The 16,532-nt window shown below is 32.9% G+C and overlaps 1 protein-coding gene and 2 long non-coding RNA genes across 3 annotated transcripts; 2 read left to right on the top strand and 1 right to left on the bottom strand.

Annotated features, from left to right (window-relative positions):
• On the top strand, nucleotides 1-8,282 carry LOC145617579 (uncharacterized). The gene is made up of 4 exons (XR_014107810.1): nucleotides 1-251; nucleotides 2,121-2,244; nucleotides 5,783-5,882; nucleotides 8,173-8,282. It is a non-coding gene; the product is annotated as an uncharacterized LOC145617579 (long non-coding RNA).
• Nucleotides 6,203-7,134, bottom strand: LOC145616751 (uncharacterized). The gene is made up of 3 exons (XR_014107681.1): nucleotides 6,977-7,134; nucleotides 6,813-6,871; nucleotides 6,203-6,708 (listed from the first exon to the last, which is right to left on the bottom strand). It is a non-coding gene; the product is annotated as an uncharacterized LOC145616751 (long non-coding RNA).
• Nucleotides 8,283-13,962: 5,680 nt separating the features above from the next.
• LOC145615699 (cyclic dof factor 1-like) lies at nucleotides 13,963-16,532 on the top strand. The gene is made up of 2 exons (XM_081670859.1): nucleotides 13,963-14,371; nucleotides 15,034-16,532. Exons 1-2 carry the CDS (start codon nucleotides 14,165-14,167, stop codon nucleotides 16,234-16,236), a joined length of 1,410 nt encoding a protein of 469 aa, XP_081526985.1. The 5' UTR covers nucleotides 13,963-14,164; the 3' UTR covers nucleotides 16,237-16,532.

Here is a 16,532-nt window from a genome sequence, read left to right as displayed (position 1 = left end):
TGTAGACTTCTTGATAAGGTTGGGCTAACTTCTTGATTTCAGACATAAAGCCCAAAGCCAACTTCTTGAATCTTGACATTACGAAACACAAAACAAAAAGACAAAAACAAAATGTTGTAATTTTTGTAGAATAATGGCATTATTATCCATTGAATCTTGTAGCTTAATGATGAGATCTAGCTAATGGAGCAAAGTGCTTAACTTTTATGATTTTACAAATTGCAAAGAGATAAGCTATTACTTCATTATAAGTAAGTGGCTCACACATCAAACCCACTTGTTATTTATCTTCCCACTATCTTTTTTAATTCATGTTTTTGCTCTTATAATTTAGGCTTTTATGATTAATTTAAAGTGTCTAATCTTAGATTTCTTTTCATCCCTTGAATTGATATGATGAAATCCAATCTCAACAAATTGTGGGTCCTACTCCATTGAGGGAATTATTGAGTTGACTTGTGTTGTTGTACTTTGATTGAAAGGTGTTTGATGAAAGTCCTCAATGAAAGTTGTCATTCAAGATTTACCCCTTTCAATCTTTATAGCTTTTGATTCCTTGGATGTATTCCACGTAGACTTTTTTTTTTTTCCGAATAAATTAACGCGTGTTTATAAAGTAGTATAGTCATTGTCCATGGTAATGTTACCACTTTATCGATGTATAACATGGTAAATTGGTAATGAAAATTTACATAAACTAGCCTTCTAGCCCGTGCAATGCACGGTTTATTAATAGGTATACAATATATATAATATAATTATTTTTTAATATATTTATATTGGCAAATGAATAGTTTATAGAGGAGAAGAAGAGGTGAAAATTAAATGCTATTGTAGTCGAAATTAAACCGGAGGAAAGTGAATTAAACAACCTTCAATCATTATACATGTATTAAATTAAAGTTTTATTTTCATATGAGAAAAGGCGATTAAAAAAAGAAAGATTAAATCAGGTGACATGTGGCATTGGAGAAAAAAAAAAAAATGAAATGTACGTGTGGCATTATAAGGAGGATGGTTTTTGTTTTTAAATACTAAGTATAGATATAGATGTTTTAGTGTCATTTTGCTTATAAAATTAGACCAAATTCAGAGACTTAAGCAAAAATAGGCTGGTAAAGATTTTCTATATAAGAAGAGTGATTATGAATTTGCTGATTGGATGAATGATAATTGTTCGTAATTGGTTGAACGATTTGCATTAAGTTTTCTGTGATTCCTTAGATGTATTTGGGCATGTTAGTCAGTTCAAATATTCACTAACTATTTTACATCAATTGTACTTGTGATAATGTTGGTGTGAGAAATCAGTAAAATCATCGGCTACATGCTGCAGTGCTGCCTGTCTGAATCATGAATAAGTGAACACTGAAACATTTTAGTAATGATCGGACCGCGACTGAAAGATACAATCTTGCTTAGAATAATGATCTCATGACACTATGCATGCTTTTTTCATTACCATTTACAGAGCAGAAGATCTAGCATTACATGAGAAGTTTATTACATGTACCACCAGGTTCTGACTTTTCTGTGTAACAGAATACAGAAACTAGCCTACTAACTGACCAATCCTTTAGTCCTTTACATAGAGCTTTACACTAGATAGATGTTGGCTGATGAAACTCTACTCTTAATACCAGGTTTAGATCCGAAATTGCCATCAATATCATATAGACATATAATTGTACACATGTGTACTATGCTGTCTACTTGGCATCCATCAAGGTGGTGGTGGGGTGTGGATTGGATTAGCTGACGGTGGTCCATAATCGTCTCTCTCAAAATCCATCCTACCCTTGATAAAATCGTCCTCCATTTTATTGTATAGTATATGCTGTTGTTAAAAAACAGAACATAAAATTGTTACAGGAATAGAAATGGCTGTGACACGTACGTGGTGTATGAATTGCATACAATCATATACGAAGAAGCATATACAAATACCTGTTGCATTCTTCTTGTTACTGCAATTTCTCTTCTTATATTAGGGATATTGTTGAGCCCTGATTTTGTTACATTTCAAACAAATACGTAGTATTAGTCATGAAAAATATATAAAATGATCAATTATTGAGGATTTAAAATGGTTTTTCTGTATTTTGAATTACTTGAAACAGGAACTGCATTTGACGAAACAAGGTAAAAACAAAAGAGCATGAGCACAAAGAGATGAAGCCTGTAGGCTGCCATAATATTGCTTCACTTGAGGTATAACTCGGCGGTAGTTGGGGTACTATAGAGGTTTGTACCTTTGACATTTTTATAGTGTAGGCAATGTTTGGAAATTTAAGATAGGAAAGTGCACATCAGCACACATTTGATGCTCCTGATATTACGTAAAGATATTATTATTTGTTCATAGTATGAAATCATATACTCCATCTTTTGGTAGGTTTGTTTTTATCTTATCAAATATTGTTATGTAAATATTCTTAAAAATAACTTCATTGAATCATAGTGATTGTATCTGGTTTGAATCTCTTTGAACACTATACAATGCATACAAAGCCGTATATTAACATACTTGAGCTTTCCCTATTGTTTTTCCCTCCAATTAGTACATGGCACGTACAAAATTTATCTTAGTTATTATCATATCTGATATTATTAGGGAAATATTTTCATGTTATCTTTTGTATTCAATTGACGTATATCTTGTGATTCATGTAAATCATTAATGAGTCATAGAGATTGTATTAAGCCAAAAAAATAAAATTTTGATATCTTTTGGACGATAACTTGATGTTTCTAAAAGTTAAGTGTCTGTCATACCCTTTTTGTCTCTACCTTCAAATAATCATATTAAATAATGGACATATTTTGTTATGATATGGTTCTAAAAGGCTCTTGGGATATAATTTTTTTTCTCCTCTATGAATTTTGTGCATGTTTGATGAATAATGTATAGTGGAAAACATCAATTGGAATTACAATACTTAGTATGTCAAACTCTGATAAGGAAAGTAGAACCCACCATATACTCAAGTGGAGGAAAATGAGTAGCTTTCAAACAATAGATTATTTTACCACCTGAGTAAGTCCACTCTATATCTGATAAAATAAGCATGTAAAAAATTTAAACTCAGGAACTTATGTGCTTTCAGAGCTTCATTCAAAATTCCTCTGCTACACCCAGGTGATTGTTCTGTATGTATAGCTTAAAGGACAAACTGGTTTGATGGTTTAATTTGAACATATTCTTCTTCTAAATATTTTAAACACGAATTAATTTATGGTGCTTATCATCAACTTACTTATCAGATAAAAATTACATTATGACCAAATCCAATTGTAGGGGTCCAAATTTTACTTGGATTGGTGGGGATACTCAAAATCAGATTGTTAAGTCTATGAGCAAACCCACAGGTGAGTGAAAGTGTTGTTCCGCATTGAAATAGTATAAAAGTGAAGATGAGTTTCGGAATGTGTATCCCACATTAAGAAAAGATAAAGTTGTGTCCACTTTATAAACACTAAGGGGTTACTTTCTTCATTGGCATATGGTTTTAAGGCGGAATCTCCTTTGGTCATGTAAAGTGAACATTCGTGGCAGGGAAAAAAAATTATAAATGGTAAAGCTCTTCTATTTGAGAATACTAAAAGCTCTCCGATTGCATATACTTGCTCCACTTTCCATTATCGGTCATTTTAAAATACTTGCTCCATTTTCTTATTTGGAATGTTTTTACAATATTTAATCCATTTGTCTCAACTAGTGACTCAATCTAAATCATATTTTATTAATTTCATATTCTCTCTCCTTCAATTCTCTCAATTACTTGTTTTTTTTTTTCAATTTTTCATTCTTTCACCTACCCAAATACCTGTTGCATTCTTCTTGTTACTACACTTTCTCTTCTTATATTTGGGAGATTGTTAAGCCCTAGTATAATTACACAAACAATCAAACAAAGATTAGTCAATTAAGAAAAAGATATAAAATGATTTATTATTGAGAATTGAAGATAGTTTTTCTGTATTTTGAATTACTTGAAATGGGGACTGTGTTTGACAAAACAAGGTTAAAAAATAAAATAAATAAAAACGAGCATAAGCACAAATATATGAAGCTTGTGGCCTGCCATTACGACTTCGTCCCAGAAGCAGGACCCCTCTTATATTGTTTCACTTGAGGGTATATTTTGACAGTAGTTGGGGTACTATAGTGGTTTGAACCTTTTGCATCAAAAAATATAGTGGTTTGAACCTTTGACATATTTATATTGTAGGCATTATTTGGAAGTTTAAGATATGATAGTGCACAGTTGATGCTTTTGATGTTACAGATATTATTTGTTGTTCATGATTTGTATCATGTATTACTTGACAGGTTTGCTATTATCTTACCAAATATTGTTATGTAAATATTGATATCTTTTGTAGTTTGGTCAAGTATATCTTTTAATAAATCATAATGATTGTATTAGGTTTGAATCATTTTGTAACACTGTACATAGCTGTATCATCTCATAAACATAATTAAGCATTCAACACTATATTTTTACCCTCCAATTAACACATTGCAAGCACACACTATGACACTATCTCTTGGTATCTTAGTTGTTATCATATCTAATATTATTATAAAAATATTTTTTAAATTAGCTTTTGTAATCATTGATGTATATCTAATATCTTGTGATTGATGTAAATCAATAATGAGTCATAGAGATTGTATTAAGCCAAAAAAATGGATCTCTTTTGGAGGATAACTGGATGTTTCTGAAAGTAAAGTGTCTGTCATGCCCTTTTTGTCTTTGCCTTCGAATAATCATATGAATTTGTTATGATATGGTTTTAAAAGGCTCTTGGGATTTTTTTTCTTTTTCCTCTCTGTAATATCTGTGCATGAAGCATGTTTGATGGCTGATGTATAGTGGAAGACATCAGTTGAGAATTATAATACGTCGTATGTCAAACTCTGATAAGGAAAGTAGAACCCACCATATAAGTAATAATAAGTGGAGGAAAAGAGTAGAGCTTTCCAATAATGTGTGTTATTTTACCACCTGTTTAAGTCCACTATATATCTGATAAAATAAGCATGTAGAAACTTTTTACTCAGGAACTTGCTTGTGTGCTTTCAGAACTACATTCAAAATTCCTCTGCTGAAGCATGTGATTGATATGTATGTATAGCTTAAAGTAAAAGCTGGTCTAATAGCTTAATTTGCACATATTCTTCTTCTGAGTATTTTGAACGCGAATAAACTTTTGGTGCTTAACATCAACTTACTTAACAGATGAAAATAAACATTCTTACCAAATCCATTTGTAGGGATCCGATCTTTATATGGATTGGTGGGATACTCAAAATCAGATTGTTAAGTTGAGCTGTAAAATTGTAAGGTATTACATGTTTGCAAATTTACAGTGGTGATAGTCCAACTTAAAAAAATATAAATGATATTTAGCTCATCTGTTTAAGAATACTAAAAGCTCTCTCTTTTGCTTAGCATATCAAGTTACTGAAAATTGATGCGAACAACCTGTGTGTGAGGTTGTTAGAATTGAGACCCTAGTTTGCGTCAATTCTACAATGACAATTGATATGATTGTGTAGTGTCTTACAACTATTAAATAGGTGATATGAAGCTGAACTTTCATAGAGTTACTAGCTAGCTTACTACACCTTGTGGTTGTGACTTGTGAAAATGAGTCCCCCACCTCTTCCAAAATAGGATTTTTACATAAGTATTTGTTCACAATGAGCTTACCACATATTTAATGCAAGTAAGGCGCCTTTTTTCACATTTCGGAAATTTTATGGTTTGTGCAGCAGAACTTTTACCTTGTGGTCAGCAAACATCAAAAAGTTGGACATTGAACATTATCTTAGTAGCTGTACATGCTAATATTCAACCTGCCAAAAGCTCCAGGTTTGTATTCTAATTCTGTTTCACATTCAGTATAACAGAATTACATGTTACCTATATAATTTTATATCTAGCAACTCATTATTTTTGTAACATTTGTCATTCTGTTGTGTTTTTTCTCTGTTATACAGCCCTTCTGTCCTTTTTTTTTTCCAGCTTCATTGTACTTGTGTTAATATTAACAGGAGAAATCGGTAAAAGCACCCTGTCTGAATCATAAATAAGTGATCACTGTTCTGTAAACACTTTAGTACTAATTTTAGCCAAAAGCTTAAAGTTAAAAAAACTGACAGTTCAAATCTTGTTAGATAAGTATCTCATGAGACTATGTTATCATCATCAGACATAATTCTTATTCGAAAATAGAAGATCTAGAATTACATGAGAAGTTTATAACACTGACTAGGTTATGACAATTCTGTGTCACAGAATACAGAAACTAGCCTTTTAACTGTCCAACCCTGTACATTCAACCGATATAGATAGGGTCGGCTATGTAAATTCCTAGAAGACAAACCGTTGAGAATACATGCATGAGTGATGATTGACCCTTACACTTAGACACTTAGTGTTGGCTAATGGAACTCTTCCCTGAATTAAGGGTTAAAATTCAAACTTGCCATCATATGGACATTCTATACACTTACCGGAGTAGTTTTTCTTAATAGCTGTAGAGATAAGCAGTGTAATTGGCAATTTGGCATCATCAATGTGGTGGTTTTGGGGTGTGGATTGGATTAGATGACGGTGGTCCATAATCATTTTTCTCAAAATCCATCCTACCCTCGATAAAATCTTCTGCTACTTTATCTTTTGATATCATCTGATCCTGTTAGAAAACAGAATAAATTTACAACAGGAATAGAAATGACTCAAATGACTGTCAGTCTATCATACGTGATGCATCCATTGCATACATAGAAGTAAAAATACCTGTTTCATGCTTCTTGCTACTACAAATTCTCTTTCTTTATTCGGGAGATTGTTTAGCCCTGAAATCGTAGCACAAACAATCAAACAAATATCAGCCAAGGAAAAGATATAAAATGATCAACCATTAGTGAAACTTTAAGATGATTTAGCTGTGTTTTTATTACTTGACATTGGGATAGCATTTGACATCAGAAGGTAAGAACAAGCGAGCATGAGCACAAAGAGATGAAGCATGTGGGATGCCATTATGTCTTGCTTCACTTAAGGTATTACCCGATGATAGTTGGGGTACTATTCTATATCTATAGAGGTTTATACCTTTGACATATTTATAGGAAAAGATATGTTTGGAAGCTTAAGATTTTTGTCATTATTTTATTAATTATAAGAATTTTTTTGGTCCAAATGTAGATAAGCTCTTTCATATTAAGCGAAAAAAGTCAAATTATGGGGTTCTTTTGGATAATAACTGGATGTTTCTGAAAGGTTAAGTGTGTCGCGCACTTTCTATCTCTGCCTTCCTTGGATGAATCATATGAATTTGGACATATTTTGTTATGATGTGATTCTGAAAGGCACTTGGGATTTTTTTTCTCTATTATTTCCGTGCATGATTCGTGAGGCGTGTTTGATGACTGATGTATAGTGGAAGATATCAATAATATGTCAGTCACTGATAAGGAAAGTAGAACCCACCATAGAAGTGGAGGAAAATGAGTAGCTTTCCAACAATATGTGTTGTATTTACCACCTGTTTAAAGTCCCTTCAGTGTCTGATAAAATAAGCTTTGGAAATTTCAGACTCAGGAAACTTAGGTGCTTTCGGAACTTCTTCATTCATCATTCCTCTACTGCATGCCTATCTTACGCCTAGCTTAAAGGCCGAGCTGGTTTAATTTAAACATAAGCTTCTTATGAGCATTTTTTGGTGCCTTAACAGTAAAAAAAACTTACGAGACAAGAAAAAATAAATGCATTATGCACGATTGTAGGGATCCAGATTTTCTTTGGATTGATGGAGATACTCTGGATCAGATTATAGATTGTAAGATCTTACATATATATTTGTAAAAAAGTATGCTGAAGTGATAGTCCATAGTTTTACTAGCTTACTTCACCTTGTGGTTGTGAAAAACTGAAAATGCAGTACTACCAATGCATTTTGAAGCCCCCTTCCCCTTCCATTATAGGATGATGTTATGTTGACATAAGCGTTAGTTTTCAATGAGATGCAAGTAAGTCGCCTTTTGTCACGTTTAAGAAATTTTATGAGGAACATTTTTTTATCATAGGCTTGAAATCATTCTGAAACTCTTCACATCTCTATAATAGACTATAATAGTTTTTCAACCTTTTGTAGTCGATGTTATCCTTGTGGTCGGCCAACATCAGAAAGTTGGGCATTCAGCATTATCTTAGTAGCCGTACATGCTAAAATTTCAATTTGCCAAAACCTACAGGTTTGTCTTCTGTTTCTGTTCCTGTTCCAAACACCTAGAAGCATAATCACATGTTACCAACATCATCTGTTATATAGCTACTATATATCTTTATGACATTTTTAATGCTATCTTGTTGAGTTTTCTCTTTGTTACACGTCCCATCCTCTCTCATAATAATGTTTATAGTAATATCTTTCTTACTAGCTGAACTGTATTATTCATGCTTAAATTCCTGCTTGCTATAAAAAGATGGATAAGTTTTATTATAAAACTTGCAGATTTGGTAATTCGGAAAATGGATTTAGACATTTAGTTACTAATAGATACTCTATAATTGATTTCCATTGGATGTTCGAAAATCTTTGCTTGGAAAGAAAAGATTAAAAAAAAAAAAAAAATTTAAACTGATGGCTGATATCGAGTTTATGTCAATTGCAACTGAGGATGAAACCATAGGCCAGAAATTGATTGGCTTTTTGAGGTCTTTATTGAGTGGACAGCTATGTCATTAAGTAATGTGTGGTGAGAGTTTGCATGCCTTTATCAGACAGTGGTGCTGGCTTATAGATGTGGTTCGTTTAGGTATCTGGAATCTTAGTATGAAGTGGAGTGAATGACCAGTTTGTTGATAACTTAACATATTTTGAACCAACTTAATGTGGAAGCATAGGATGCAATCTTGAGTTTGTTGATTTTAATACATACATAATGATGTGAGCACTTTAATGTGAATCTTTGGCATTTGGACCACCCTTTCCCCCACGTACATACTAGAAAGGCAGAAACTTTTGTGTGTTGTATTCTCTCCGTTGAGACCACATTGCTATTCTACGTAGTCCCAAAAAATAGGCCATGATACTAAATATATTTGGTTTGTTGAAACTGGAATTCTCCTGTATTATGGATTACTCTGATTAAAAAAATTTATAAGAAAGATGACTTAGGATTGGTGAAAATTTAAAAAGCTTGTCATTGAAGTTGAGATCCTTTGAAATAGGTACCAGTTATTCTTTTAAAAAAAAGGTAACAGTTATGCAAGGCTTCTTCTGGATTTATGCAACGATTCTGATCATTGCTTTAACTTACAATATTGTAATTGCTTGCCAGGATTTTTTAATGCAGATTCAGATGATGGCTTACATGCTTCAGGTACCTCTTGCTGTCATGCTTCATTTTACAAGCTCAAAGTAGGGTCTTGATATCATTTTTTTTTTTTGACAAAGGGTCTTGATATCATTAAACACTTAAACTCTGGGAACTTATTTAATTGAAGCTTATTTTGTATCTAATATTGAACGATATCTACGAGTTCCAAGTACAGCATACAGCAATGCAACCCATGTTCACTTTGGTCTCTACTTGCAATAATGGCTTTGAACTGTCAACGAAATGCTGTGTATAGCTAGTTTTGCTACCATAAAGGGAAAATAATGAAAAGGTAATGACATCTGAAAAAGATCAAAGTACAGGTGTAGGGAAAAGGAAAAGGAAACAATTTTGGAGCAGATATTAAGAGAAAAAAGAGCAAGTCATTGATGAACTCTGACGTTAATGTGTTACTATATTGCTGTTACAATTAACTAGGGAAGGGGATGTGCTTATGAAAAGAAATGAAACTCATAAGATTAGACTTGAACCCCCAAAAAACTTTATTTTTTCTGTAATCATGTTGAAGATTCAAGAAATTTGTTTACCTTCGAGTTCCTGAAGTTCCAACTTGGCTGCACTCTTGATCTTTACATACATATCTTTCAGTTGTAGTAATCCAATAGGAAAGTGGCCTGGTCCATCGAGTGAATCTTTCGTGAGTAGCATTTTGACTGCAGTCACTTCAGTCACCACAGGCTATTTTGGTGGTCCAACTCAGTTTGTATGCACTTGTTCTTCCTTTAGCTCCTCCTACTGCTGATTGGTTTTAAGACTCAAAGGGACATTATATTATTTACTCAAATTTTCTGAAATAGACAATTATCTGGAGATGGTCTAAACAGACATTTCTGTAATTGAACTGGTTTTATGTGACTGATTCTATAGGTATCTAGCCTTTAAGAAAAATATTATCTCACAGCCGTCACAGGTTAGTGGTGTAAACTCATATAACTGAACATACCTACATCATATGTCTACCTCTACTTTTTCACTCTCAAAATCACTGGTGCCATTAATTTGTTGACAGTATGTTACTTCCAATTAGCACTTTAGCTGCCACATCTGTTTTGACAGGAAAAGAGAACGATATTGGTATGGAGACTTTACCTTGCAGTCGGACGCTTCATAGTTCATACCACTTTGAATGATGGACAGATGCAGGGGAGACTGGCTTAGAGGAGTGCAATATACTTGGGAGTAGATTAACTTTTAGAGTTTCAGACAACAATTCTGAGGTACTCTATCTCTTGATACAGATTATTCTAGTTAAAAAGTTTGTTATGTACATATTTCAGGCAGTGTTCCTGCATACTAAATTTTGACTCGTGGTATGTCAGAGAGTCAGACTCATATATGTATTACCTGTATGGATGTATGCCTGTATCTCAGTATCTGACACCCATACCAAAGTACAACACAAATGAAGATGTTAGTAGTGTAAATTTCTGGCAAATAGAGTTAAACCTGTATAAGTCAATTTTATTAGAAATCTGCAGTATTTGTTTTTTAATCAAAATGCTACAATTATACAAGTATTTTTCTTATAACTGTTATCCTAAGAATTTGTTCTGTCCTGAGGATTGCAACAACATGAACTTGATTTGTTTTGTTGTTTGTCATTAGTGTTGCTGTTGGCCCAAATTATCTAAGCTGGTGGATCATTTGTGTATATTCTAGAAACTTTTAGATGAATCAAATAAGGTTAGTGCTCACCTTTGCACTACATAGTGTCAATAGATCTCATCTGCATCCGGTAAGAGTGACAAAAAGGTTCCGGGTTCAAAGCTCATCCACGTCCCAATGTACATGAAGTAAGATTTCATTTTGCGTTAAGAAAGCTTCTTTTAGGGTAAGATATTTTGTATCTAGTAAATTTCCTTCCTTGTTCTCTCCTCTTCTCATCAACACCACTTGTAATCCCATGTGCATAATTTTTGCATAGTTTGTTAATAATGTGAAGTTGTAAACTTTGCTTTATGGAGCAATAAAAAGAGGTAGAAGGGAGCATGAATTAACCATAGATATGTTATACTTTGTGTATAATGAGTTAAATGATGCGTTGTTTCACATTGATGTATCTATACTAGTATACAAGAAACCTCTTTTTTTTTTCTTTTTCTTTTTTTTTTTTTAAATAACGAATACCCAAAATTATTTTTGCAATTTGCAAACATAAAGAATATCATTTTTTACATATTGACATACGCATAAAAAAAATTCTTTATCTGAGCATAAATTTGAATTTTTTGTACACCCTATAAGAAATGTGACCAAGTCGAGCATACCAAACATCTCCAGACTCCTTAGTACCAAACAGGAATGAATCGCTCCAAATTGGTGCTTGGTGAATTCGGCCTGGTCTGAATTGATATAAACACCTCGTCCATTGTCCTTGAGAAATCTCTATTTAGTTTTCCATGACAATTACCTTTCACATGATAAACTCAATCAATTATAGATTCATGTTAGTCCAACCTAACTCTTAGTTAACTTCATCTTATTGACATCATTTAACTATATGTCATACTATGACGTAGTTCAATCCTATGTCATCTTAGAATACTCCAAATTATAATTAACAGACAATTCAAGTTTGGCAGGACAACTTTTATGCTACCCAGAAATGTACTAAATTTTGCTGCTCTAAAGAGTTTCTTTTCAATGGCCTTTAATCTCTTACTATAAATGACCCATCTTTAGTCGATCTCTAATCTGTCATTAGTGTAACCTACAATTAGTGGTCACTACTCACATAAATATCTAATCGCCTAACTCCAGTTTCGGCTTTTTGCTAAAAAATTACTACTATAATCTCGATTTAAACTCAAACTTATTGCTTAATTAAGATAACTATATGATGCTACATCTGCCTAAACTCATCCTTCTGCCTAACTGGACAAAAAAATTGTGGTCATATAAGGCAATTATCATGTATGTTAAGTCATGATCTTGGTTTAATGGTTTTGTTATTATTAGTTTTTTAACTTTGTTAGATGAATTGGGAAATTTTATACTCCATCCGTTTCGCATTAGTTGCAACACTTTTTATTTTTAGTCGTTTTATATTAGTTGCATCATTACTATATTTGGAAAGAATTCACCATTATTTTATGATCTTTCTCCCTCACTAACCACACTTTTACAAATATTTTATTATTTCTCTTTTCTACTGACCCCACTCACACTACTTTAGTTATTAATTCTATCTCTTACTTTCTTTTTTTTTTTTTTTGAAGGAATTCTATCTCTTACTAACAATACTTTATACTTCGTATTTATAAGCGTATAAGCATAGTATATACGAGTATATATAATTTTCTTAAAGTATGAGCCAAGCCTACTATTACAACTAATTCAAAATGGAGGAAGTAAAGATGTTCTACTTTACATTGTATGTGTGCCTCTAACCAAGGGATCAATTATTTTACCACTTTTGTATATGTTTTTTTTATTCGCCGTGTCATGTGTTTTTTGGCTGGGGATTTATGTGGCCATGTGTCAGGTTCCTTTGCAAAAGTAATATGCTGGAAAGTTACTACTTCTTCATATCTCCTTTGTGGTCTGGAGTTGTGGATCACTAGATTTTATTGTTACATTACTGGTTCAAAATAAGGTAAATTAAAGACATACCTATATTCAATTTTATTTATTTATTTAATTTTTTTTTTTTTTTGAAACCAAGCTGCGAGAATTTCATTAAACGAGATCAAATCCCGCCAAAGAAATCAAGCTTTGGGGAAAAGGACCGAGAGAAACAAGTTTATTACAATTTCTAGCAATCCCATCTTGCAACATTATGGGTTTGAGTATTACCCGCACGTTTAATATGAGATAACGAAAACGGAAAAAAAAGCTAGACGCCAAACTAATATAGGAGAATAACACACCGCCTTCGACTTTATAGCTTTCATTAAATATAGTTTCGATCAAGTCAGTAAAAATGAATAAATAAAAACAAGTACTTTGAAGAACAAATATAATAGAAAATTAATAAAAAAAAAAAAATTCCTCAACAGTAATTTAAATTCATAAATAATTTCAGGGTTTTTTTTTATTAAAAACTAAAGTAAAGAGAACATAGTCTTATCTTATTAAATTTATGGTAAATCATCATATCACACCTAAAAGAGACTAAAAAGTGAGTATGAATAAAAAAAACTTAAAGTGCAAGAAAAAGGTTCATTAAATTTCAATAAAAAAAATTCCATGGATGAGAAAAAAAGGATCATAATATAATCCTACAACCAATGAAGGCAAAGATAGGAAAAGGTGAATAATTTAATTTAACTTATTATATTTATTCTATTTTAATACTCCATATTTCAATTTATTATTTTAATTATAATTATAGTATGCATGCCAGGAGGATTGGGCCACTACTTGAAATAGTGTAGACAAGAAAATGGTAAACAAGATTTAGGAGAGAAAATGCTGACATGGGCTAAAAAGTAAAGGGCAAGTAGACACTTTTCTTTTCTTTTCTTTGTCAAAGTTGTGGAATCAAAAACTCTTCTCTTAAAGCATTTAAAGATCTTCTCCTAAGTCCTAACACCCCCACATTCATTTTGTGGCTCTAAATCTCTCCTCTCTTTTGATGACTTGGCATTTCACCTTCAATTCTCACCCCCACAATTCCTAATTTTCATTTCTTTATATATTCTCTTCCCCTCTCTTCCTGCTACTGATCATCCTCAGACTCGACCAGTCAATAAATTAACAAATTACGTAAAATTATTCTATAGCCCTAAAAATAAAATAAATATGTCAGAGAATTATGATGATTTTTCAATTAAGCTTTTTGGGAAGACGATTCAAGTGGGTTCAAATATTAATGAAGATTTTGTTGGTGCATCGGTTTTTGAGCCTTCTTCTGCTGCTGCTGATAGAGATGATTTTGAATATGATTGTGAAAGTACTTGCGATCAGAATCTTCTCTGCTCTAAACAGGACAAAATCAGGGGATATGAGGTTTGTTTTTTAAAATGAAATTTCTGTACTTTAATCTTTGTAAAGTTGCGATTTTGGGATTAACCCTTTTGGTGAAATTCATGAATTTGAACTGGGTTGTTCTTTGTTTTCCTTGATTTTACGAGTACCAATTTTTTTTTTATTTTTTGAATGTGATATAATTTGTGGGTTTATTTTGAATATCATGAAACTGATTTTCCCTAAATTCAGTCGCTTTTTTTTTTGTTGGTGAAGTTTTAGACAATTGGTAATAGCTAATCTGAAACAAAATCTTGGATCCTTGTAAATATTGTAGTCTACCAAGTTTTTAAGTCCATCCTTAAATCACTGATTTCATCTTTTTAAAAAAAAAAAAAAAAAATCAAATGTTTTCTTAATTGTATCCATTAGTTCTGTTTTTTTTTTTTTCGATAATAATGTTTCAATCAATAATTTAGACAACCAAGTTCTTGTATTTTTCAAGCTGTTCTTATTTGTATTATCAAAATGTTTTAATTTCACCCAAAATCATCCCAAAAATTTTGTTTTCTGGTGTTATGTTCATGTAATTTCAGTATATGGTAGAATGATAGATGAGCAAGATTACCATAGTCCTATTGAATTCACTAGTCATATGCTAAAATAGTCTAATGTTTGTTGGTGTTCTTTCTTTTGTAATTCAGGAAAATATAACAAAAGAAGCAAAGGAAACCAAGCGAGAAGAGGAACTATCTTGTACCTCAGTTTTAGATGAGCCTAAAACGCCAACAACCCCTTCAACAGACACCGAAAAGCCGAAAACTTGTACCATACCTAAGAAAAATCAAGACCAAAGTGATCAAGCAAGCAGTAATAATTCTGAGTCAAATGACCAAAACCCTCTCAAAAAACCTGATAAAATTGTCCCTTGTGCTAGGTGTAGTAGCATGGACACAAAATTCTGCTACTATAACAACTATAATGTTAACCAACCGCGCCACTTCTGTAAAAGCTGTCAAAGATACTGGACTGCTGGTGGCTCTATGAGGAATGTTCCTGTGGGTGCAGGAAGACGGAAGAACAAGAATCCTGCGGCTTCTCATCACCGCCATCTAGTGATTCCGGGTGCCTCTGATGGCCTAATTCACCAAGTAATGAGGCCAGATGGGACAGTTCTTGCCTTTGGGATGGATTCACATCTTAATCATTCCAAGGATTCACAGAATTTCATTTCAAATGGGTTTTTCAGGTCAGAGAGTGAAAACAAAAACTCGGTGTCATTCTCAAATCCTAATCTGATTTCCATGAAGGAAGCAAATGGTAATGGAGTGACAATAGAGAGTCCTCAGCCGGTTCCATGCTTTCCTTACAGTTGGAACCCTGTCTCTTGGCAATCAGGGTTTCCTGTATCGTTCTACTCGACATCCTCACCTCAGTGGGGTGACAGCATAGCTGCAGGACCTTGCAATCTGCAGTGGATACCAACTCAGTCATTGAACTCTGATCAGTCATCTACAAATTCTAGTCCTAATAATTCTTCTTCCCTAGGAAAACATTCTAGGGAGGGCAGGACATTGGTGCAATCGAATACTGACAACAACGAGTCTTCCAATGATAAAGAACTCGAAAACTCAAGAGTTGTGATGCCAAAGACACTGAAGATCAGTGATCCTGTAGAGGCTTCTAAGAGCTCAATATGGTCTGCTCTAGGAGTCAAGAACAACAATCACAATGCTAGCTCTTCAATTGGTAGAGTAGCATTTTTTGGAGGGTTACAACGAGCTAAAGATGTTAACAACTATGAGATGAACAACAATGCATCTGGTGTTGAAGCATCATCTTTGGCTCTACAAGCCAATCCCGCGGCATTTTCAAGGTCCCTAGCATTTCATGAAGTTGCTCAATGAAAGCTAATGAGCAATGCTAGAGTAAATTTATTTACAGGTACAAAATTAAAAATTAGAAGCAATAACTTGAATTTGATCACTATGTGATGTAACTAGATAGTGAATTAAATAGATTTTGGTGAGTTTATAGGTGTGCAAAAAGAAGCTGCACAAATCAGCAAAGGAAGTAATGTACTCTGCTTATAATTTGGCTTCTCATTAGCTAAGGGAAGCCTTTTTCCCCAAGTCCCCAACCCTTTTCTTTTTAATGTTCCCTTATCTAAGTTTGTGTATATATTCAAGCCTATTTTTTTTCA

The sequence above is a fragment of the Chenopodium album genome, chromosome 1 (assembly GCF_948465745.1).
Source record: "Chenopodium album chromosome 1, dcCheAlbu1.1, whole genome shotgun sequence".
NCBI classification, from domain to species: Eukaryota; Viridiplantae; Streptophyta; class Magnoliopsida; order Caryophyllales; family Amaranthaceae; genus Chenopodium; species Chenopodium album.
Note: the sequence above shows the minus strand (reverse complement) of the source record. Positions and strands in the feature narration are given on the sequence as shown.